The sequence below is a fragment of the Mirounga angustirostris genome, unplaced genomic scaffold, assembly GCF_029215605.1.
Source record: "Mirounga angustirostris isolate CCGP_5_RB_7025 unplaced genomic scaffold, mMirAng1.0.hap1 SCAF_11, whole genome shotgun sequence".
NCBI lineage: Eukaryota > Metazoa > Chordata > Mammalia > Carnivora > Phocidae > Mirounga > Mirounga angustirostris.
Window position 1 is genome coordinate 76,047,676 of NW_026991719.1, and position 25,841 is coordinate 76,073,516.

At 34.9% G+C, this 25,841-nt stretch overlaps 1 protein-coding gene across 7 annotated transcripts in view; it reads left to right on the forward strand.

The window, feature by feature from the left end:
- The window catches only part of DIAPH2 (diaphanous related formin 2), a 961,567-nt gene that overhangs the window by 36,458 nt on the left and 899,268 nt on the right, over window positions 1-25,841 (forward strand). For 4 of the 7 annotated variants that reach the window (XM_054508614.2, XM_045880234.3, XM_064574326.1 and 1 more), the window contains exons 2-3: window positions 10,249-10,281; window positions 13,223-13,399. In XM_054508614.2, coding sequence (XP_054364589.1) covers window positions 10,249-10,281; window positions 13,223-13,399 — 210 coding nt within the window. Of the gene's footprint in view, window positions 1-10,248; window positions 10,282-13,222; window positions 13,400-14,121; window positions 14,190-25,841 lie in introns of those variants that run through there. The other 3 variants (XM_064574327.1, XM_064574328.1, XM_054508619.2) reach the window with 2 other exon arrangements.

Below are 25,841 nucleotides of genomic sequence, written 5' to 3' on the forward strand. Positions count from 1 at the left end.
CCTGAATTGGGAATTATTTGCAAATTCAAGAATATCAGTTAAAAGTAGTAAGAGTGAAATTAACTCAAATCATTCATTGATTTTTATGTGCCCTTTTCTATAAATGTGTTATAATAATACCTTATTCACAACTCAGGGATAATTTTCCGTTTTAGGTGATTTATAATTTTGAATCTTTAAAGGAGTGAATCATTTTGTTTTGTCAGATTAATTTTGCAGCTACATTAGAAAACTAAATGATGTGGTTATTTAAGTCATTGTTAGGTGAGGTATCTCCAGAGTAATAATCATAGCCAATTAGAGGTTATTTTTGTGTTATAAAGATGGTAATCACAACAACAGATATTAAATTACCCTTTTTAATACAAACAACAGTCATATGTCTGGGTACATTGCTTCAATAACAAGCATAATTTTAAGCAAAATTATATATAGTAACTGCCTTCTCTATTTCCATAGCTACCATCCTAGTCATCTCTTATCACCTCACAACTGGATCTCTCGGTGTCTGTCTCTCTCCTCCCCTCTCCAATTCAATCAGTCATCACAGGTTTGAGTGCTGTGTGCTAGTAGTACACAAAACTGAGAACACAGTGGGGACCAAGAGAGACTAGTCCTTACTACATTAAATGTACAGTATAACAAGGAAGACTGTCATTGATAAGAAATTGATAATTGACATGTGTTACAAAAGGAGAAGTTAGGAACCATGGGAGACTATCACAGGACCAACTGTAATCTGATCTGAGACTAGGTAGGAGATGGCTAGGTGGAGGAGGGGGTGTTGGGTGAGTGCTTTAAGCAGAGCCAATGTACATGGAAAGGCCAAGATTGAAAAAGAACTTGAGCTTTAACTAGTATTGTTATACTGATGAAGACTCTTGCTGACTGACTTCAGAAAATAGATTGAGGTTTTAGAGCTCGGATTCTACTCAGATCTAAATACTAATCCTAACTGTGTAATTTATTATCTTTGTGACTTTAGGCACATGACTTAATGACTGCAAAATTTGATTTCTTGGCCTGTAAAATAGGACAGTAAATTCCTATATAATAGGATTGCTGTGAGGATATAAATGAGGCAATGCATATAAAGCTCTTAGCATAGTGCCTGGCACATAATAAATGCTCATTAAATGGTAGCTAGTATTTAGGTAGAATAGACCAAACTTGCTGATCTCTGCAAGCTACTTTTTTAGCCTTTGATTCTTGCTCCAATCTATCCTGAATATTACAGCTTACAACCCTTCTCTGAAATTCTAAAATCTGAAATCTCTGAGAACAGAATTTTCTCATTCAGCCACAAAACCTGACCCAACCTGAAGCTATATATAGTGTTTATCTGTCTATCCTGTTTTGTGGAATATTCATGTTTCACTGTTAACCATGAATGCATTTGATTTAGGGTGCTACACTAGATCCTACTGGGTGTATTTTCTTATATATGGAACACATACCATATTCCTTTCTAAAATTTTACTCCGAATTCCAAAACACATCTGGCTTCAAGGGTTTCAGGTAAGAGATTGTGGACTTGTACTACCTGAAGTCATCTTTCTAAAGTACCACCTTCTCCAAGTCTGTCTCTGAATTAGGAAATCATAAGAAGTCTCAGTAGTTGTGAGACTTAAGTCCAAACTACTTCCTTTGGTTTTCAAGATTATCTTTAATCTGTCCCCACCCTACATGTTCAAAATTTAATACCCTTCAACGTCAACCCTGTATTTCATAAGGCTGCTTCCCTAAAGTAAAATAAAATGCTAATGCTGCTGCTTCTACCTTTCTTCTTGTCCCCTCTTTCTGGCTATTCAAATCCTATCCAACAATTAGGGTACTTTTTTTATAGTTTCTAAATGAAGCTACATTTATGTATTTCTTCTCTGAATTCCTATTGTACTTAATTTATTCACCAAATATTTGAGCAGGTATTACATGCCAGCTACTGTTCTAAGTGTTAGAGATCCAAAAGTGAATAAGACAGGTAAATTAAGGTCTCTGCTGTTAGGGAATTTGTTTTCTAGAAAATAGGACACAAATAAGTAAATAAGTGCACAAGATAATTTCAGTATTGGTTAATGTTGTGAAGATAATAAGATAGGACATGTGATAGTGCCGGCGGGGGCGAGGGGGGGTTATATACCTCCGAATCTCATAGTTTAGCATTTGTTTATGTGATTAGGTTTCACTCGAATTAGACTGTAGAGGACTTAAGGGCAGAATTAGATCTTAAACTTGTATGTGCCATAAATTGCTGGGCATATAATGGGTACTCAAACATATTGTTTGGATGAGGCATTTCTCTTTTTTTAAAACAGAGAAGGTAAAAATTAAATGTTGAGCCCCACTTGGCTAACTCATTGATCTCAGAGTATCTGTTATGTACAGGGTACTATGCTGTGTTTTGAAATATTTGTATTTGTGTAAAACTAGCTTTCATTTCTGTTGCTTTTTATTCAGACTAAAAGATGAATTTTCATGTCCATACAATTTTCCCATTTGAAATAGTTTAGTACAAAACAAATAAATGTTATTTCTACACTTACAGAAGTAGTTACTACTCTTAGAAACCTAGATTATTCCTATACTTGTTTCTGATTAATTCAGGTATTAAATGATTTCCTCCAATTCATTAGTGTGATTATTTATTTATTTATTTAATTTTATTTTATTTATTTTTTATTTATTTGAGAGAGAGAATGAGATAGAGAGAGCATGAGAGGGGGAAGGATCAAAGGGAGAAGCAGACTCCCTGCTGAGCAGGGAGCCCGATGCGGGACTCGATCCCGGGACTCCAGGATCGCGACCTGAGCCGAAGGCAGTCGCTTAACCAACTGAGCCACCCAGGCGCCTGTGATTTTTTTTTTTTTAAAGACCTAAGTGGCAAACATATATTTTCTGAATGCTTCATCCTTAGTCCTGAAGCTGAGTATGGTTGTTACACAGAAGACGCTGCTGGATTCCTATATCATAGTTCTCCTGTTGGCAGTTAAAGATTGAAGTTCATAGCAAAGCAGTTTAAGACTTTTTTATCTTGTTATGACAGTTTTATGAAATTTATCCAGTGAAGTAACATGGTCTTTTGCTTAATGGAGAAAACTGAAGCCCTATACTGCAATGTCCTGTTTGATTTCTGGTAGATACACATTTTGTTCATTATAAATTGAAAGAGCATCTTGAGAAGAAAATCCCGGAAGGAATTTTTTTCTTGTCATAAAAAATTGTGGAAAGAATTTTGTTTTGTAATAGCCAAGAGCTCCGGTGGGTTAAAATTTGAGGCTTTTGATTTGACAGTACTTCTGAGATGATGTCCCTATGGTTACAAAAATATAGAAGTATTGCTTTATTGAAATGATGAAATGGGCAGTTTGAGATGCTAACAACAACAAAGTAAGGTAGAGAATAGGAACTTAATGCCTGTTACCTCATCTCAACTACTAGGCTTTTGCCCTGCAAGGCCATGGCTCTTTAAATCTCCTTTAAATCTAGTACACTAGCAGAGGGAGAGGGACAAGCAGACCCTACGCAGAGTGTGGGGCCTGACAGGGGCTGGATCTCAGGACCTTGAGATCGTGACCTGCGCAGAAATCAAGAGTTGGACACTCAACTGACTAAGCCACCCGGGTGCCCCTACAAAAAATCTTTAAAATAAAGTATTTGAATGTCTGAACCAAATGTTCGTTTTGGATAACAGGTGATTAAATGGCCTTGAATTGCCTTGATTGGTCTTACTGGTTTATAAAGTTCAGAGTGAGTAAAAGGATCTGAAAAGTAAAAGGCAGGCCTTTGAAGAGTACTTTCTTCTGTTACTGTCACTGATCTGAATAGGTATTGGGCAGAAATTTTGTCCAGAGAAATCAAACCCTGGATAAGTGGTTGATATAGATGGCCTTACTTAAGGGCCCTATTAATCTGAAAAGTATATTGAGGTTATTTTAGGGTACTGCTCTATCAGAGCTCTCAGTATTTCTCTATTGTGATCTTTCATTAATCTCATCTTCAACTAGACTGCAAGCTCCATAAAGGAATAATGCATATTTACCTTGTTTATGATTGTATTCCTAGTACTCAGCACTGAACAGGTGCATAATAGAAGCTCAAATATTCATTCAATTGAACCGGATATGGTTTTCTTTGTCAATTTGCCCTTCTTAGCAAGAAACTTAAAGCTGGGTAAATAACTGACCCTTCATTTTTATTGTGATAGCCAACTTAATTTTTTAAAAGAGAAGAAAATAGTCAAATTGTGTGACTGAGCTTTTTAGCTGATGGTGAGACTTTTAAATTATATACAGTTTAGTTGTCCAGTTTCTGTGGGAGTCATTGCACAGTGTTTATACAACATTGTATTACCATGTAATAGGTATAAGAGTTGAATCTTTACATATTGCTGTCTTTGTTAATTTCTGCTTGATTGTGAAAATTAAAACTTAATTTTCTTGCAATAATGACTCTTGTATTTCTATCAGCCATTTCTCTTAAGGGGTTGAGACTCTAGAGTGATACTTTTATAATTATACAATACTCATAATACTGTACTAAGTTATATTTAATATAACTGATCACAAATGAAGTTTAATAAACTCTAATTGCTTGACTAAGTGCAAGCTTATTGCTTTTCCAGAGTTGATTTTAATGGAAATATATGGTCACTATACTTATTGGTACAATATGCCCTCAGCCTAATGACTATTACCATTCGTTTTGCACAGTAAGAGCTTACTAAAATGACTTTAATCAGTGCTTTTAATTCAGGGGTGTGACTCTAATAAAGGTTTTTTTTTGGTCATTTTTGCTTAAAAATTTTTAACTGTATAATAGTAGCTCTATAGTTTGTACACAGGGGTAAAATCTATGTCTGCTTACATGTCATGTGAGAGAGAGATGGATGTACCTATATAAATTACATTAAGGTAAATTTTGAGAGCTTGTCCCTATAGAACATCATTATGAATGAAAAAAAAATTTAGGATAATTTTTTTTAAAGATTTTATTTATTTATTTATTTGACAGAGAGAGCACAAGCAGGGAGAGCGGCAGGCAGAGGGAGAGGAAGAAGCAGGCTCCCAGCTGAGTAGGGAGCCTGACTCGGGGCTCGGTCCCAGGACCCTTGGGATCATGACCTGAGCTAAAGGCAGATGTTTAACTAACTGAGCCACCCAGGTGCCCTAGGATAATCTTTAAATTTTTTTAGTTGAGTATAGTTGACACACAATGTTACATTAGTTTCAGGTATACAACATAGTGATTCAATTTCTTTATTCATTATGTTATGCTCACCACAAGTATAGATGAAAATGTATCTTAATACAACCATTTAAAAATATGTTTTAAAGTTTAGTTTACATAAAAATGACTGCTTAATCTTGTCAAACAGCTCTTAATAGTTCCCTGAACTGTTTCTTTTAGTGGTGTCTGTTTTTGTGCCAGTACCATACTGTCTTGATGATGACAGCTTTGTAATAGAGCTGGAAGTACGGAATTGTGATGCCGCCAGCTTTGCTTTTCTTTTTCAACATTCCTCTGGCTATGCGGGGTCTTTTCTGGTTCCATACAAATTTTAGGATTATTTGTTCCATTTCTTGGAAAAAAGTGGATGGTATTTTGATGGGGATTGCATTGAATGTGTAGATTGCTCTAGGTAGCATTGACATCTTCACAATATTTGTTCTTCCAATCCATGAGCATGGAACGTTTTTCCATTTCTTTGTGTCTTCCTCAATTTCTTTCATGAGTATTTTATAGTTTTCTGAGTACAAATCCTTTGCCTCTTTGTTAGATTTCTTCCTAGGTATCTTATGGTTTTGGGTGCAATTGTAAATGGGATCAACTCCTTAATTTCTCTTTCTTCTGTCTTGTTGTTGGTGTATAGGAATGCCACTGATCTCTGTGCATTGATTTTATATCCTGCCACACTACTGAATTCCTGTGTGAGTTCTAGCAGTTTTGGGGTGGAGTCTTTGGGGTTTTCCACATAAAGTATCATATCATCTGCAAAGAGTGAGAGTTTGAATTCTTCTTTGCCAATTTGGATGCCTTTGATTTCTTTTTGTTGTCTGATTGCTGTGGCTAGGACTTCTAATACTATGTTGAATAGCAGTGGTGATAGTGGACATCCCTGCCATGTTCCTGACCTTAGGGGGGAAACTCTCAGTTTTTCCCCATTGAGAATGATATTCGCTGTAGATTTTTCATAGATGGCTTTTATGATATTGAGGTATGTACCCTCTATCCCTATACTCTGAAGAGTTTTGATCAAGAAAGGATGCTGCACTTTGTCAAAAGCTTTTTCTGCATCTATTGAGAGGATCATATGATTCTTGTTCTTTCTTTTGTTAATGTATTGTATCATGTTGATTGATTTGTGGATGTTGAACCAACCTTGCAGCCTAGGAATAAATCCCACTTGGTCGTGGTGAATAATCCTTTTAATGTACTGTTGGATCCAATTGGCTAGTATTTTGGTGAGAATTTTTGCATCCGTGTTCATCAAGGATATTGGTCTGTAATTCTCCTTTTTGATGGGGTCTTTGTCTGGTTTGGGGATCAAGGTAATGCTGGCCTCATAAAATGAGTTTGGAAGTTTTCCTTCCATTTCTATTTTTTGGAACAGTTTCAGAAGAATAGGTATTAATTCTTCTTGAAATGTTTGGTAGAATTCCCCTGGGAAGCCATCTGGCCCTGGGCTTTTGTTTGTTGGGAGGTTTTTGATGACTGCTTCAATTTCCTTAGTGGTTATCGGTCTGTTCAGGTTTTCTATTTCTTCCTGGTTCAGTTTTGGTGGTTGATATATTTCTAGGAATGCATCCATTTCTTCCAGGTTATCTAATTTGCTGGCATACAGATGCTCATAATATGTTCTTATAATTGTTTGTATTCTTTGGTGTTGGTTGTGATCTCTCCTCTTTCATTCCTTATTTTGTTGATTTGGGTCATTTCTCTTCTCTTTTTGATAAGTCTGGCCAGGGGTTTATCAATCTTGTTAATTCTTTCAAAGAACCAGCTCCTAGTTTCGTTGATCTGTTCTACTGTTCTTTGGGTTTCTGTTTCATTGATTTCTGCTCTGATCTTTATTATTTCTCTCCTCCTGCTGGGTTTAGGCTTTATTTGCTGTTCTTTCTCCAGCTCCTTTAGGTGTAGGGTTAGGTTGTGTATTTGAGACCTTTCTTGTTTCTTGAGAAAGGCTTGTATTGCTATATACTTTCCTCTCAGGACTGCCTTTGCTGCATCCCAAAGATTTGGAACAGTTGTGTTTTCATTTTCATTTGTTTCCATGAATTTTTTAAATTCTTCTTTAATTTCCTGGTTGACCCATTCATTCTTTAGTAGGATGCTCTTTAGCCTCCATGTATTTGAGTTCTTTCCGGAGAACTGTTGGAAAGTTTTGAGCAAAGGAGTAACATAATCTGAATTTGGTTTTACCAGTATCACTTTGATATGTTCAAAATTAACTAGGATGGTAAAGGTGGAAGCAGGGGACAGACAGGCTAGGATGTTACTATAGAAATCTAGGTAAGAGGTGATGATGGTTTGGGCTGGATCTTTGCTTTAAGATTACTTTGGCAATGAGGAGAGAATGGAAACGGAGGTAATTACTAGGAGGCTGTTTCCAGGGATTAGAATCTAAAATGGAATAGTTTGTATGCAAATGAAGAAGAAATTGCAGAACATATACTGTGGGACTTAACAACTGCTTGGCTATAGGTAATGAAGGAGTGACATGGAAGTCTTAAACCTGGATAAATGGAATGTGGATATTACCATTAACATAAATGTTACTTACCCTCCTTTTTGAAAGTCTGTTCTGATCCTCTGAAACAGCATTTTTACCCCTTTGTGCTCATGTATTTCCATTGGTTATAATGGAACTCACTTTTCCTCCTGCCGTCCTCCTTGAAAGCTTAGAGAAATGGTTTGACTCTTAGAATTGTGGCAGTATTAAGAAGTAATTAGGAAGGTAAAATTTAAGAATTCTTTTCCATATACATTTTATGTGGATTATAACCAATTAGCCACATGTGAGTTCAGTAGATTACATGTAAGACATGTAATCTTGGCAAGGACTTTGGGTGCCAGGGAATGCTCTTTGGTAAGATGCTTGACTTCCTGGGTAATGATGGAAAAAGGCAGTTACCTAAACGGGATATCTGTGAATTTGAGATTACCATGAACTGTTTCAATTCAGTAATTCAATCTTAATATACTAGATCTTGATTATACTAACTGAAAAGTTTATATGTTGACTGAGAGTTAGTGTGTAGTCATAACCAGATAGATCTATGGTCCGGGCAGGTAACTTAGCTTCAGTTTCATAATTTGTAAAATGAGAGGTTTTGACCAGATCATCTTAAATTCCTTCCAACTTTAATATTCTCTAACTCTGTACTGTGAGATTAAGTATGGACAAAAAAGTTAATTTCAGAAAAACAAGTGGGGTTAGAGAAGAAAACTCAAATTTCTTCCCATAAGATGAGGTAGAAATATAACTAGCAATACTTTTTTTCTTGTTTCTGTCCCCCCTGACCAAACTGTCACCATACATTCAATTGAGATAAAAATTTAAAGCATTCTAGACATATTTGTACCTTAAGCTAGATAATTTGACTGAATCAAATTATATTTTCCCTTTACATTCTCACTTTGAAGATACAGATGTGTCTTTGAGTTTATATCTCCAAAGGATAGAAAGAAAAGAAGTAATTGCTTGAAGAACTGTATAATCTGCCTACTAAAACAACAGGTGGACCGGTACATATCTGGATGGTGGCATGGCATCTGAGAATTTGACATTTCTCACTCTGATTTTACATTACAGGCAATCATGAAGCTTGCCATTGTACATAAAGATTTTCTTTAACTCAGTATGAATATTAAAGAGGAAATATGTAGAGATAGTCCTGTGTGAATTAATCTCTATTAAAATGGCTTCAGTTCTGATGTGAATATTCACCCTTCTTTTTCTCTAGGCAATAAAATTTGATTGGGGTGTGAAGACATAGTACAAAAATGTAGAAGTATAGGTTTCTGAGGGAATCAATGGATTAAAATTAGAAAAAGAACTATACTTATAATAGTGTATTTGTCCCAGCTGATCCAGAGGAGAATGATCCTTTACAGCATTTGGTTGGTGGTGTTTGAAGACAATTTCATGAGATCCTGAGACCAAATAATTTTCACTTACTTAGAACTCATAATGAATTCTCCTTACCAGTGAGATGACCACATTTTTCTTAGTAAAAAGGGTTGTGAGCAAGCTTGACAAAGTTGATGCACATCATTCAGCTTCTGTTGTAAGACATAAATGCATAGGATGTGGCAGAAAGATTAATTTCAATTCTTAACTGGTGACTTTTAAAAATCTCTTTCCTTCCTAATCAAAATTTTTATTAGTATTGCAGCATATTTATAATATAATACCTGCCCTTCATGCTGATCATATGTTATTATAAGATCTTGAATTACCTTCTCAATCATGGAAGATTACTAAATTATTATTACTTTGCTTTATTGTAATATTGCTTTATTACTTTAGTATTGCTGTACTCTAATCAAATAGTGGTGCCCATTTTGACGTGTGGTAGTTTTTATTAACCACTGTATTTTATTAACTAAGATATACCATTTTAAGTGCTTCGCAGCATTAGAAGTAGAAAACCACATGCAAAAAACAAGTGTTGGAATTTTTGAGAAATGGACATATGTTAACAGAATCTGTTAATTCAATTTTATCTAGAATATTTATAAAGATGTCCTTTATCAGATGTAACTGAATTCTAGATTCAGCTGTTTCATTTTATTTCATTAATATTAAATGTGACATTTTTCCTATTTTTAAAAATTTATTTTAAAAGGTGATTCATTCTAAAACTTTGAAAAAACTTGAAAGGGCTTATGACTTTGCTATATCTTTTCTCATGTTTGAGCACTATGGTGATGATGTCTGATCCAAATCTGACTTGGGGACCTTGCTAGTCATCTTTAAAAACAAATAGCACCGAATTCAATAAATCACTATCAACTTAAAAAACAAAACAAAACAAATAGACACACCCATCCAAATCTTCATTTTTAATCCTTAAAGAGTTTTTTTCCTTTTGTAAAGAACGTATGTGGTTATATATTTAAACTTTTGATAATTCTTTTTGATTAGTTATAATTAATAAAATAAATGGGTATCAGTTATTAATTTGTATGATCTATGAATTTCTCTTATCTGACAGGTATTCTTTTTTTTCCTTTTGGTTTTAATAGAACATTCAAATAAAAACTTTGGCAGATGATGTGGTAAGGTCTTAGTAGCATGTTGTTATGTTACTTATGCATGTTGCCTATTTTACTAAAGTGGGTGGACATTAAAGCATTGATATATGTAAGATATAAAATATCTATATCTAGATGTTTACAAAGTACAGTATAATGGAAGATTTGTCAAGAGAGTGACTTTTCTTTTTATGGCTATTAAAGAATTATATGAGAGCTAAATAAAATTTTGATATTATCCTGATATATACCTTAACCAAAATTTTTTTTGTATATAAATCTAACTCTGGAAAATACAGATTTTTTCTTTTTTGATAGCCAAGTAAACTGTGACTAAGTAAAAGATTAATATCAGTATTGGGGGAAATTAATTTAAAGTAGAAAGGAAGCTAAGTTTATCATGTTAGATATGTGCTTTTAAATTTAATATTCTTAAATATTTTGAGCTGAGGCTATCATAGTAAAACTTATTAAAAGTTATGGGCTTAACATTTAATTAAGTGTGCCCTTTTATAGCTAAACTTTTAAAATACAGTATTTTAAGCAGTGTCAATTTTTTTCTTTGTGAAATTACAAATAATGTAAAATATTGGTGATTCAAGGAGGTGGAAGCGTATAGCTTAACTTCATTTTCTTATCAAGTTATTGCTGAAAGCAGAAGCCTATTTTCTAGATAGAAATGAAGGGCATAGTGGAAGATCAAGTATATATGTAAATAATGCTACTCAGTAAAAAGCTTGCACTACAAAAGTGACATGAAGGGACAGGAACAGAGATACATTGATTTAATGGTCGATTGCATATTTAAGTGCTTTTATGTCCACCATATTTTTTAGTGAAATTCGACTGTTGGATATTACTCAAGCTTATTTGGGATTACTTTATATTTTTCTTGAGTTGTTTGAAAATACATATCTAAACCAACTTAATTTCCCTCAAAGAGTTAAAAGAAAATTGGAATATAGTTCAAGATAATTTGAAGAAATGAATCTTAATGTGAACAGTGGGATGGGAACCAGGGACTTATAAATTTAGAGAGTCATTTTTTCTGTGAAATGAGAGAGTTGGTTTAGATGATTTTTCAAATTTCTTCCCAGCTCTAAAACACTGTGATTTATATAATCTCTTTGTAGGAAACCATGTACTAAAATAATTTTTGTAATCCTAAATAAGCTACATAAAACTCATATTTCTTTCAAAGTACAGCTTTCAATTAAAAAAAAAAGTGTTTTTTGAATCAAAATGAAAAGTATGTTCTTTTAATGGGAAGGGAGTCAACAGAAATTTATGTAAATTGCTGTAATAACTTCTGTGATACAATTTGTATTGTTGAAACAATTTATAAGGACTCAGTAACATGGCAGTGAAGATTACTGTCCTCGCATCTAACGTGTGCTTGTTTAACATGAGTTGATGGTATGCATGTGCTTTCTAACAGAAACCAGAATAAAACTGAGTTACATTCAGTTTTATGGACATTACTAATTTTTGAGGTCTAATGTTTTGTGGTTTAAAACAGATTGGGGTGTTTACATGTACCTGCAGTCATTAACACACTTTATGTGAAATAGCAAGCTAATTATTAGAGATTGCAGTCATTAACACACTTTATGTGAAATAGCAAGCTAATTATTAGAGATTATGCTAAGTATTAGAGATTGTACATGGAATCAAAGTTTCAGAGTCAATATCCATAAAACATCAAGTTCTTCATAATAGTATTTGTAGGAATAAGCTATTCCTATGTATGTTAACATTGCCATTAAATGGAAAAGGTGATGTCTTGTTATCCCCAGTTTCTAGGGAAAAAAAGCAAGGGACATAATAGTAACATCAACAATAATAATAAATAGCAGCTAAGTGCACTAAACATATCAACTTATTTAAATCTCAGAATAACTCTGTGGTATAGGTAATATCATTATTTAACATATATTAACTTGTTATCTGTATTTTAAAGACTATTTATTTATTTTAGAGAAAGAGAGAGAAAGAGAGAGAAAGAATCTCAAGTGGACTCCACACTGAGCATAGAGCCCTTCATGGGGCTTGATCTCATGACCCCTAGATGATGACCTGAGCCGAAATCAAGAGTTGGACACTTAACCGAAAGAGCCACTAGGCGCCCATTGTTATCCATATTTTAGAGATTAGGAAACAGAACGCACGTAATTTGCACAGGGTTCCTCAGCTAGGAAAGGGCAGATTCAAACCCAGGCAGTGTGGCTTCAGAGTCTATGTTCTTAACCATTATACTCAACCACTATGTGACAAAGTACATAGATACTTGTCACAATTTTTGGCGCTTTGAAGAGTGAAACATTACTGTAATTTCCCCCTTAGAATTGAATATTGGGGCTCTTTTTTTTTTTTTTAATTTATTTTTTATTCTTATGTTAATCCCCATACATTACATCATTAGTTTTAGATGAAGTGTTCCATGATTCATTGTTTGTGCACAACACCCAGTGCTCCATACAGAATGTGCCCTCCTCAATACCCACCACCAGGCTAAACCCATCCTCCCACCCCCCTCCCCTCTAGAACCCTGTTTGTTTTTCAGAGTCCATCGCCTCTCATGGTTCGTCTACTATTGGGGCTCTTTTTATTTCCTTTCTTTATTTCTCATAGTTCAAAAGTTGCCACCAAAGCTACATTTTCCCTTAAACAACCACATGACTTTGATGCAGGACTTTTTTTTACCTACTTACTGTATAAAACAGAAATAAGAAGGGACTAAGGTTTACTTTTGAGGAATACTTTTCACACCTCAGACTGGAGACTGAAGAACTACTACAAGTTTAAAAAATTGTACAATCTCTAACTGGAGCTTGTTGCTTAAAATAAGAGTTTGTCAAAAGACAATAATGATATATATTATACTAAGTGCCATTTTGATGTTTCAGTACTTTGTATTTGTGATTCTGGGTCTCTCTCTTAGAGTTTCTTACTTTTTTCTTTGTAGCGTGACCGAATTACAAGTTTTAGAAAATCTACTGTCAAAAAAGAAAAACCTCTTATTCAACATCCTATTGATTCTCAAGTTGCAATGAGTGAGTTTCCAGCAGCTCAGCCATTATATGATGAACGATCTTTGAATTTGTCAGAAAAGGAAGTACTGGATCTCTTTGAAAAAATGATGGTAAGTTAGACCCCTACTTTTGTTGTAATTTTAAAATTTGTGTGTCCAAAGTAGCATGGGGTTTTAAGTAGGTATGTTTTTATGGACTGTTTTTTTTTTAAAGATTTTATTTATTTATTTGACAGAGAGCCAGCGAGAGAGGGAACACAAGTGGGGGAGTGGGAGAGGAAGAAGCAGGCTTCCCACTGAGCAGAGAGTCCGATGCAGGGCTCGATCCTAGGACCCCCGGATCGATGCCCTGAGCCGAAGGCAGATGCTTAATGACTGAGCCACCCAGGTGCTCCTGGACTGTGTTTATATCATGTAAAAGAGACCAGAAGCCTGTTGATACAACAGAACTATTTTCAGAAGTATCTGTTTTTTGAACAAAACATCCTAACCTATTACTTCTATAGTGAGCTCCAGAAAGCAGGGGCTCTCTTATTTATTTGGGTTCTCTAGTATTTTGTAATCTCTGGCACATTGAATCAATTTTTTAATTAATTTGTGTTTCTGTTTCTGTGAAGTAAAACAGGCTAAATTTCACTTTGCTGAAAACAACACAAGGTATCTTGTTGGGTATATGAAATAGAGTTGGGAAGACAGAGGGTAAAACAAAAACAAAAACATAGAGGAGAAACAATGCCTGGGAAGAGAAGATGGCAGTGGAGTAGGAGGACCCTAGACTTAACTCGTTCCATGAACACAAGTAGATAACTATCAAATCATTCTTAATACCTCAGAAATCAACCTGAAGGCTGACAGAACAAACTCCACAAATAAAGGGAGAGAAGAAGCCACATCAAAGAAGGTAGGAAGTGCAGAGATGTGGTTTAGGGGGAAAATGGATCAAAGCTACTGAGGAGGGGAGGGAACTCTGGTCTGGAGAAGGGCTAGAGAGAGAGAGAAAGAGAAGCACATGGGGGGATGTACATGGAGAATGTTTCCCCAAAGCTATTGGCTTTGGAAAACAAGAGGGGCTGAATTTCATGAGTTCTTGCAACCAGTAGGGATTAAAGCCTGGAGTTTTGGAAAGTGAGCAAGCTTGGCTGGGATAGAGCCCTGAGGGCACCACCCTGCTCCTGGAGAGAAGGCAGGCAAACAACCCAAGGACAGATGGCGTGGAAACAGCGATCTGAAGAGCACCTGGAATGCATGCGGATTATTCGCTATCTCCTGAGCTTGTCCCTGAGAGGCAGCATTCACTGAGCTACCTCTCTGGGAACAAAGGAGCTGGCTGGAGCCATTCCCCTCCCCCACACATAAGACCGTAAAAAGTGAACCAACTGCTGGAAGCAGCACAGCACCAACACTGGCTGCATAATTTGCTTACACCAGCATAAACTTCTGACCTCACCACATTTCCTGACCAGAGAGTTTTGCAGGGCCTCAGTTCCAGTGGAGGTGGTGACTCACTTCACAAGCAGACCAGAGCACACCTGGTTAAACTTGCCACATTCAGGCCAGGGACCAACACTGCCCACAGCAGGCAAGGAGAGCTTTTGGAGAATACTGGCCTGAGGGATAGAGCAGCCCCAAAACAACAGCAGAGTAGATGCAGCACATACCATAGACATTCCCTGAAGCTTCAAGCCTTGAGCACTACATGACCTCTTCTTCATAAGGCGGTTACTTTCAGGAGGAGGAGACATAACTGGCTTTTTTAACAGGAAGAAGACAGAGACTTAGAGAAAATGCAAAGATGAAGGAATTTATCCCAAATGAAAGAACAAGATAAGGTCTCGGCTACAAATCTAAGTGAAGCAGATACAAGTAACATGCTTGATGGAGAATTTAAAGCAGCAATCATAAGGATACTCACTGGGATTGAGAAAAGAATAGAAGACATCGGTGACAGCCTTACCACAGAGATAAAACATCTTAATTGACCTAGCAGTAGCAATTGAGACAGTTGATCATTCTCTCCAATTTGAAATGATTCCCCCCTCCCATACCCCCCAACATTGATTGGGTTTTCCTCCTGCTTCTTTGGCAGCTTCTTTTCAGTCTTCTTTGCTGATTCCTTTTCATGTTCTTAACCTTTAAAGTAGAGGCCCAGGAATCAGTGCTTAGACATCTTTTCCTCTCTACGTTATCTTCTTTGGTAATTACAACCAATACTGTGCTTTTAAATCCCATTTGTGTGCTCACAATTCTCAAATTTACCTCCATCTTAGTCCTCATGTCTGAACTCTAGACTCATATATCAATTCGAAATCAACATATCCATCTGTCCAGTTACTCAGGCCAAAATCTTTGGAATTGTCTTTGACTATTTTTTTTCTTACCTTTAATTCATTTTGTAACCCATTAACTCTTCATTCAAAGTAATTCAAATTCATTTTGTAACCCATTAACTCTTCATTCAAAGCTTGGAATAGCTGACCATTTCTTAACTACCTTGACTGTTCCCACACTAGTTGAAATCTTAACCTGGGCTGCCACAATAGTGGTAGGACTATAGGACTACTACTATTAATTGATTTCCATGTTTCACTGTGACCCTCTACAGTATATTTTCAATAGACAAGTATTATCCATTTAAATCCTGAACAATATCATATCAGTTGGCTTATCAGATCTCTCCCATGGCTCCCATTTCACTTGGTGTACAAAAGTCAGTACACTTATAATAGCCTATAAGGCCCTATATGATCTGATCCCCACCTTACCTCTTCAATATCTTTCTGTGCTACTCTCCCCATTTGCTCACTCTGTATCAGAGATGCACCTGCCTTTTTCCTAATTGTAGCCCTAGGAAAACAATGATTCTTGGTAGTTTCTAAATTTTTCAATTTGTGTACAGTGTTTATAGTGTTTTAACACTTTTTATAACATTTCTGTTTTGTGGTTTGAATATTCTAATGTTTATTGAGAATATTATCACTTTCCTCTTTAAATGCGTGTTTTTTTAAAAAAGATTTGTGGATTCATAAATGTGATTTAAAGAGGTACAACTTAGAGCCACGTTTTCTCTATTGGGAATTTTTCTTTCCATGGGGAATTTCAGAATAGGAAGTTAGATAAATATGATTTGATTAAAAGTAACCAAAAGATCAATAAATATTTTTTAAGGATTGTATCTCTTCTTTGAGAGAAGTCTACTTGTACATTGAACATTATGTATTTTCTGTTATCTTTAGTTTGACCATAATTAATTTATAGTGAAGAAGTTATTTTATGAATTATCATAGCTTTCACTTACTATGCACTTACTGGCCAGGCATGTAACTAAATAGTTTATACGTGTTATTTCAGTTGATCCTTATGAAAATGCCACAAAGTAGGCAACATATTCCATTTTTAGATAAGGAAATTGAAGCTAAGAGAGAGTCTGAACAAATTGGTTCTGTAACTTGCCTAAGCTGGTAAGTGGCTGAGCTGGAACATAAATTTAGGTACATAAAAATGTAAAAAAATGGCATTTTTGTAGCATCTATCTTTTTTTAAAAAGATTTTATTTATTTATTTGAGAGAGCGAGAGAGAGAGAGCACAAGCAGGAGGAATGGCAAAGGGAGAGGGAGAAGCAGGCTTCCCGCGGAGCAGGGAGCCCAATGCGGGGCTCGATCCCAGGACCCTAGGATCATGACCTGAGCTGAAGGCAGATGCTTTATCAACTGAGCCATCCAAGTGCACCTTGTAGCACCTATCTTTAATAATGTTTCATTTAAGCTAAATATAAAATTAATACATTTTCCTTGTACATATACTCAGTGGAAGTAGAAGGCAACTCAGAAGTATATTGGTTAGTAGGCAAAGCCAGTTTGGGATGGATTATTTCCTACTGATGATGCAAAGTTGTCTGTAATCTCTTTTTACAAAGCATCAGTTGAAAAGAAAGAGGCTGAAAATTTATAATGGAAAACTGTTAAAATGCCATTATCTAAATTGATTGGGAGAAGACACTTAAGTGGTTCTGTTTCTAAAAGACAAGTAGATTTCCCAGCATGAAATTTCTTTTATTTGACTCTGAAGGTGTCCTTTCTTGTAAAAATAAAGTAATAGATGTTCTTGTCCTACTTGATGGCCATTATGATACTCTTGTTTTTCTTGATTCTCACCTTTTATTGTGCTATTTCTGTTGATTGGCTTTTTTACACTTTGGTGAACTACAAATAAACATTTAGGCCATTTGACCTAAACACTCAATATGTGTTTTAGGATACATACCAAGGTATAAAATATTCTCAAAAATTGTACAAAATAGCACAACATTATACACAGTAATCATTTATGAGATGCTTGATAAGAAATAAGTTACCTTAAAGCTGCTGGTAAAATTTATTATTTGGAATTTCTGGGTAATGATGTATTTTGGTAAGACTTTTGGTGAAAAGCTTAAATAATGAAAGGTAGTAATTCAAATATAATCCTATCTTACTTGATAATTGAAACTCTTGTTATGCTTGAGGATCATATCTCTCAACAGCAGTTCTCACTGTACTGGCTTGTAAATGGATATTAGGGGATATTGGGTTAAATCTGGAATTACTATAGGACATAATTTTTTAAGTACTAACTCTGATTACTATAACTCTTAGTTCATTACTAATAGCTTGTTTTAAAAATCACTTGACTCTTTATTGCTAAGTAAAATCATGCAACAAGTTCAGTTAGCTGAAAGATCTGAGTGGTTGGATTTTACTAGTGTATTCATAAATTACTAACGTTCTATTGATTCTGATATCTGTTTTATGCATTGGTATGTCACTTTTCATATTGTAGATATTCAGTGAAACAATTATAGACGGATCTTTTGCCTAATGGTATCAATGGCTATTGCTGACAGATTTTAAAGCTCCAAATTTGAAAGTTTTAGATGATTATTTTATGAAGCACATGCCCTTTATTAGCAGCCTGTCTGCAATAGTTTATAAGACTGAATTTTGTACTTAAGAGTATAGTCACTGAGTATTAATTGAAAATTAGGAAGCATTTCTATTAAAACTTTCAAGAATGAAAAACACTTGTTTTTATATGATTTTTATAATTAGCAGCAGGAGTAAATTATGCTTGCTCTTTAAGATTCTTGTTCCCCTCCTCTGCCCAGAGTCATATTTTCAAATGTTTCACAAGTGGGTAAAGGTAGTGGGACCAAAACAGCAATACTGCTACATTTTTTTTTTTTTTTTGCTGACTGTAAAAGATGACTGAACTATAGTAGTATTACATATCATCTTTAACCCAGAATTCAAATTTGAATGAGATTCATATTTGTAACCTTTTTCATGTTAATCAGAAGCATTTTGTATTGCTTCTAATTAGATTGGTGAAATGTCTCCTCCTTTCCACTTTAAGTAAATTGATACTGGTGTAATTGAATAATTATTCAATATCCTAAGTTTCATGGCCTTTGAGCTTACCATGGCCTTTGAGAATAACTGAACTGGTTTTTGCACACTGAATATACTGCCTAAGGACTATTAAATATTTAGTAGTGGTAACTTGTTTTTATACAAACTGAATTAATGGCAGTTAGAACAAGGAGAGAGATATGTCTGGACACTTGTGTTTCCTTTTGAGTATTATTACTCTTTTGTATGCAGTTCTTTTTGGGGGAGTCGAGGGAGAGGGGGTTTCCATTTTAAGCTTAAAAAATAGACATATCGAGACTTCTTGGAAACTCAAGTTGGAATTTGATTTCTATTAGCTAGCAGAAGGATCTATTGAGTGGAAGTCCGGCTTACATTGGTGACATTGGATTCATATAGATCTGTTCTAACATAGATAATTAAATAGTTTTGTCATATGCAAAAGATGAGACTAGTAATGATTTTTGATTAATTTGTAGGCACACTTCATTTCAACCTCATTTTAATATGATTCCACATGCAAATTTGTTTTGTACTTTGTTACTATTCAGCAATTTATATTAATATATTTTGCATTTTTGGCATATTTCAATGATAGTATAGTTATATGCAATAAATACTAAATTATCCCATATTCTATCTGCTAGGACTGCCATAAATAATCCCGAAGCTTTTTAGTTTTTGTTCTCTCACTTTTGGCTTTCATCAATTTAGTGAGAATATGTGACTTTGGACCCCAGGTGTTGTACTTTAACCCAAGTGTACTTGTTCTCCCCTGACTCTCCTGGGTTTCTTTATTATCCAACATTAGTCTTAGGAGTTGGTTAGCTTGGATGAGAACCTTTTACTGCTGTCAGCATTAGTAATTTGAATTAATAGTTAAATTACCATAAAATATAGGTAAACTAAATCTTAAAAATCTATAATAAGCTGTGGAAATAGTTTTCAGAAATGATTAGAAATTGTTCAGATCACATATTTTCCATTGGTTACATTTACATTTCCAGTGTCCTTACTGTATATTAGACTGAGAGAACACCAGCATCATCTAGATAATATATTTTATTTTCTTACATAGATTGTAAGAAAAGCTTGTAAAGGAGGAGCAAAACTTATCCAGTAAATAGGTCTAAAAGTTAACTAAGGGGTACCTGGGTGGCTCAGTCAGTTAAGTGTCCAACTCTTGATTTTGAATCAGGTCATGAATGATCTCAGGTTCGTAAGATTGAGCCCTGCGTCAGGCTCCGTGCTCAGCACAGAGTTTGCTTGAGATTCTCTCTCCCCTTTTCCCTCTGCCCCTCTTTATTTATAAATAAATAAAATCTTTTTTTTAAAAAGGTAACTAAATCTGAGTCACTTTTAAATTTCCTTACCAAATATGATTTTCACCAAAGGTTCGCAACTGAGTAGTAGGGTAGGAGTCCCACAAAGAAGAATTAAAGGAGCTAGGGTTTGCAAATTTATCCGGTTGTAGCTGGTAAACTTCACAATTTACTGCCTCTGTTCTTGGTTTGTACATAGAAATGTTTTCCAAAATATATTTTTTGTTTGAAAGGTTCCACTAGTATTTCTTGCCATGAATGTATTTCCACAGTGATTTTTTTTTTGAAAGATTTTATTTATTTGAGAGAGTGAGCGAGAGAGAGCATGAGTGGGGGGAGGGGCAAGAGGGAGAGGGAGAAGCAGACTCCCCGCTGAGCAGGGAGCCCGATGTGGGTCTTGATCCCAGGACCCTTAGACGATGACCTGAGCTGAAGGCAGACGATTAACCAACTGAGCCATCTAGGCGCCCCCACAACCATTTTTTTTTATATGTGTAGTATGCCAGGTTGTTACATGCTGGAGGTACAAAGATGAATGCAATACCTCTACTGCCCATGTAGAGTTTAGTCAGGGAGAGAAGAAAATAAAAAAATGTTTTCAATAGTAGTAGGACAGCTGTGAATAGGCACTGCGGGCACTTAACCCTGTGCAGGAGCTCAGGGAGGAAACAGGGAAGACCTGAATATTCTATGAAACCCCATGTCACTTACGAATTTTCAGTATTTTTTGGCATTAAAGCATTCTCAGAGCTTGAACAATTTAGTTTATCAAGGTCCAATGCCTTCTGTATGCCAGGTACTGTTCTAAGCTCTGAGGAAGAAAGAGCGGAGAGGAACTCCAGGGAATCTCTTGCTGTCAAGAAGCTTATGTTCTGATAGGGGTGATAGAGCAGGACATAATGTGAAATTGTGAAATAGAAAATGGAGAAGTTTATTTGACAACTCTCTACTGAATGCCAGATACTTTGTTAGGTCCAGGAAAACATAAAGATGACAAATACACTATCCCTGCCTCTAGGATTTTATTTTGTATGGCTCAAAAGGTAAGAATAGTTTGAAAAAAAGTTTTAACCTTATATTTTTAAATTGCTGAAAAAAAAATCAAAAGATTGTTTTAGGGCACATGAAAATTATATGAAATTCAGTGTTTATAAATATTTTTGAATATTTAATACAATATTTAATACAATACTTAATAAACAAATGCAGGCATTTGTTTATATGTCATTCCTGGCTCCTTTTGTGTTACAATTGCAGAGTTGAATTGTGATAAAGACCCTGTGACCCACAAAGCCTAAAACATTTACTGTCTGGCCCTTTATAGAAAAGGTTTGTCAACCTCTGCATTAGTGTAATAGTCTATAAACTTCTTGATTTACTGTCCTGTTAGAAAAATATGTATGTTTGAGCAAGTAACCCCCAGGTATTTTATTTAAAAAAAAATTTTTTTTTAAAGATTTTTATTTATTTATTTAAGAGAGAATGAGATAGAGAGAGAGCATGAGATGGGGGAGGGTCAGAGGGAGAAGCAGGCTCCCTGCCGAGCAGGGAGCCCGATGCGGGACTCGATCCCGGGACTCCAGGATTATGACCTGAGCTGAAGGCAGTCACTTAACCAACTGAGCCACCCAGGCGCCCCTTATTTAAAAATTTTATACATATATGTATGTATATTAGTATACTATGTCTGTTGTAAAATATAGACATAATAACGAGAAAAACATGAACAAGATTTTAAAATGATTTATTTATTTTTATTTTTTTAAAGATTTTATTTATTTGACAGGAGACAGCAAGAGAGGGAACACAAGCAGGGGGAGTGGGAGAGGGAGGAGCAGGCTTCCCGCCAAGGAGGGAGCCCGATGCGGGGCTCAATCCCAGGACCCTGGGATCATGACCTGAGCTGAAGGCAGACGCTTAAAGACTGAGTCACCCAGGCACCCCTAAAATGATTTAAAATTTTATTTATTAATGGTACAAAAGCCTTTGCTGTTATGATTAACTTTTTAGTGAGAGCAATGTCATTGTTTCATTATTTTTTATGTCTTACTTTTAAAAAGGCAGTAATTAGAAGGTTTAGTTCCAGATTCATTTCATTTAGTTATTTGGTTTAATGTCTGTTATAGTTGAAACATAAATCTGAAAGAAATATGTAGGTCCAAGTGGAACAAGAACATCGTTAGCAACGCTTACTAAATCATAGTATTAACTTTTCTCCGTCCAATCTATGAATCAAGCAAAGGTTTTCTGCTGAACCATGGCTAGTAAACTTCCATCTTCCTTGATGACAGTTCTTCTAACTAATTTGGAGTGTTGCATTTTTATATTTTTAAATAAATGGATCAAAATTTGCTTTAAAAAATGGGCCTCAACTAATTTCGTAAGGGTCATGAACTCTTTGCATTTTTACTTCCACATCCATAATGTGGAGACCCTCACCTCCATGTTTGATCTACTCATGTCTATTCACATTGCATCTAATGCCAGGAAGGAGGAGAAAGAGGTGAGTCATGCAATGGTGAAGGAAACTGACAGGGAAGTTGGGTCTGCCAATGTGTTTATTTTTTTTAATGAAGTTTATTTGAAAAGCAGTTACTTTCTTACTAATCCTAAACTTTGAAGGGATTACTAGTTTTTTGTGAATGAAAAATGCCTGTCATGCTAAATTTCAGCAGTTTTTAAATATTTTATCGAGATAACCAGAAATATCTGGTATAGTATGTTTTCATGCCCACTTCCTATCTCATTTCAAGATATAAATATTCTATATTCCTTGAAATATCTTGCTTTAATTAAAAAGAACTACATTCTTGACTCTGTAGCACCTTGTGTACTTTGGTTTCAATTTCTTTCTTAGAATGGCTTAAATTTTACATGTGGGGTGACCTTATTCAGGAATCCTTCCCACTTAACAGTTTTTTCATAAAACATCTTTTTTTAAGTAAATCATTTATATTGGTAATATTTTTTTTTGTTCCATTAGTGACTCAAAGAAAAGTAGTTTCTGTATTTCATTATTGAAATAATCTAGCAAATAATATAAGCTGAGTTGTTTAAAAAAAACTATTTTCATTCAACTTTGTGATAAATTTCCCACACTGAGTTATTTTTCTACTTGTTTTAGTAAATCTTAAGCAATGATTTCTGTGGGTCTTCTGACAGTATTTGCTGACAAAGGAATGTATTTTAGTTTAATGCCATGTTGTTTTGCATGTATTTCAGCAGCTTCTACCAAGAGTTTCCCCAGTATCACTGGACCTTTGTCTTTTGCTATTAATGAAAGAAAAAGTTCAAAAAAGGCTTCTAAACATACGTCATTAAGTTTAGAAAACTTCACTAAAGTGCTGGATTGAGTATCACATGATTTTAATTATTGCTGAGAAAATTGAAAAAGCTCTCTTCATGTTCTGAATGCTAGGCTTTTAAATGGTCTGCTAATTTGAGGTGGGTTTGTACTATCATTAGCTAATATTTCAAGGTATATGCACATAAAATGGGAGTCATCATTGAAAATGATATATATCCATATTTCAGATGGCTACAGTAATAATTTTTAATCGTGTAGGATCAGCTTATTAGCCTTAGGTTTTCATTATTTTTATCATATATGATGAATGAAAGGCTCATACTTAGGAGTAGGATATATAACAGTCTAGCATTTTCTTGTTTCCTTGTGCTTACATTTTTGCTATTTAATCTTTTGTCTTTGCAGGAATCTTTGAATACCACTTTTCCATTTTTTGTTATTTTTGATAGTTGATTTAGTTAAAACTAGATAAAATAATGTGTAAATCCATTTAACCAAGAAAATGGAAGCTGCGGTATGTTGCAGTGCATGGACAGTGAACAGAATCACATTGTGAATACCCCACTCTTGCCCTAAGATACCTTATGTACCATTTGGGCCTATGGATCCATTGATGATTCCATTGTTATCATGTTAAATAGTAAACCTTATTTTCTTGTATTTTTTGAATAAAAATGTGTATATTTCACAAATTGCAGTGGATCCTTTAGTCTCTGGACTCTGGAAACCACTGTTTCAGAATTAAGGATTATAGGAAAGTAAAAATAATATTTGTGTTTTCTAATATCCAACATATATTCTGAATTTACCCTCCTGATGGTAAAGTGGTGTATGTAGGTATTAAAAGTTACATCCCGGGTGCCTGGGTGGCTCAGTTGGTTAAGCGACTGCCTTCGGCTCAGGTCATGATCCTGGAGTCCCTGGATCGAGTCCCGCATCGGGCTCCCTGCTTGGCAGGGAGCCTGCTTCTCCCTCTGACCCTCCCCCCTCTCATGTGCTCTCTGTCTGTCTCCTTCTCTCTGTCTCAGATAAATAAATAAAATCTTTAAAAAAAAAAAAAAAAGTTACATCCCTCCAATAAGACCTGAAAGCAGAAATAATTGAGTTTTTGTGCCATACTCAATAACATTCATTCAGTATCATGCTTTATTTCTTGCTTTTGGCTTTATACTATTTGCAGAGATAATGTATTTAGACAATTTTTTTTCCTTCAACTTTGTTTTCCATCTGAGCTTTTATATGTTAAATGACTGCAGTCTGTATAGGTAAAGTTAACTGGATCTTTTGAAAACATGAGGTATTTATTTAATGCCGGGTAGATTGGCCAACTAATTATGGAGCAAATTCTTGATAATAGAGTTTTAGAAATGTTTTATCCTTTCTAGTTCACAGAAGCTAGAGGAATTATGGAATGTATATTTAGAAAAGATTAATTAAATGCTATAAAATCAAAACCATAATCATTGTCATGCTAGGGCATATTTTTAGGTACTAGCATATCATTGGTTCATTCCATTCAGGGCTACAGTTCCCTTCAACAAGGAAGTTAAAGAATATTTGAATAATTACTACTGAGAAGCAGAAGGAAGAAGGCAAGCATTTGATGGTGAAGCCAAGTTCAGATTTTAAAAGAGCAAATGGAAAATACAGCCTTAAACTGGGATCAAGACATGTTGCAGAAACAGTTTATAGAACATACATTGAAATTTATAGCAAATTTATAGAAAGAAGGAACAAGTATTCTTTCTTATAGGGAAGAAGAAATGTAAAGATGTAAAAGGTTGACACTAAAAAATAGTGGAAGAGTTAAAAGAAAAAATGTTTGAATATAAGGAGAAAGTTTTCAAAATTATACCGTCACCCATTTAAAAATTTATGAGGGGAGAGAAGGGAAAATGAGAGGGAGTGGGAAAAGGAGAGTGAGAATGAATGCATGCGTGAATCAATGGGTGAATGATTATGAAAATGAATAGGCAGGTGGGTCAACTTTTAACCTCATTTGACTATTCTCATATGGCTCCTCAGTAGTAACTTTAAGAATATGATGTTTATTTGCTGAAGAAGTGAAATTATCTGTAATGGGAACATTGCATCATGGCTTGTATGGAAGGAGAAAAAAATGGTTTCGTGTTTATAAACATGGCTTTAAAAATGTAAGTGGTTAGTTATTTAGACTCAAACATTTTTTGAAACTACAAAATACTACGTTCTTCTCATGTATTGTAGAAGTACTAACTAAATGTTATAGTGAAAGCTTGCTTTTTTGTTTTGAGTACTGTAAGAACTAGTGAGTTTAGAAGAGTTTCATATTCAATTATGTTGTGTAGAATTAATAGAGTTGAATATTGCTCTGTTTAGTTTAATGATTGAATTATAACGTTGCAGTTAATGTTTTGGAAATACTAGCTATCTAATTGGCAGTATGCATCTTACTTCTGTAAGAATAAAATGAGTCATTGTGGTCTGTTCTGTTCGTATGAATGGTACCTATTCCCAATCAACCTATGTGGCAAATTTATAG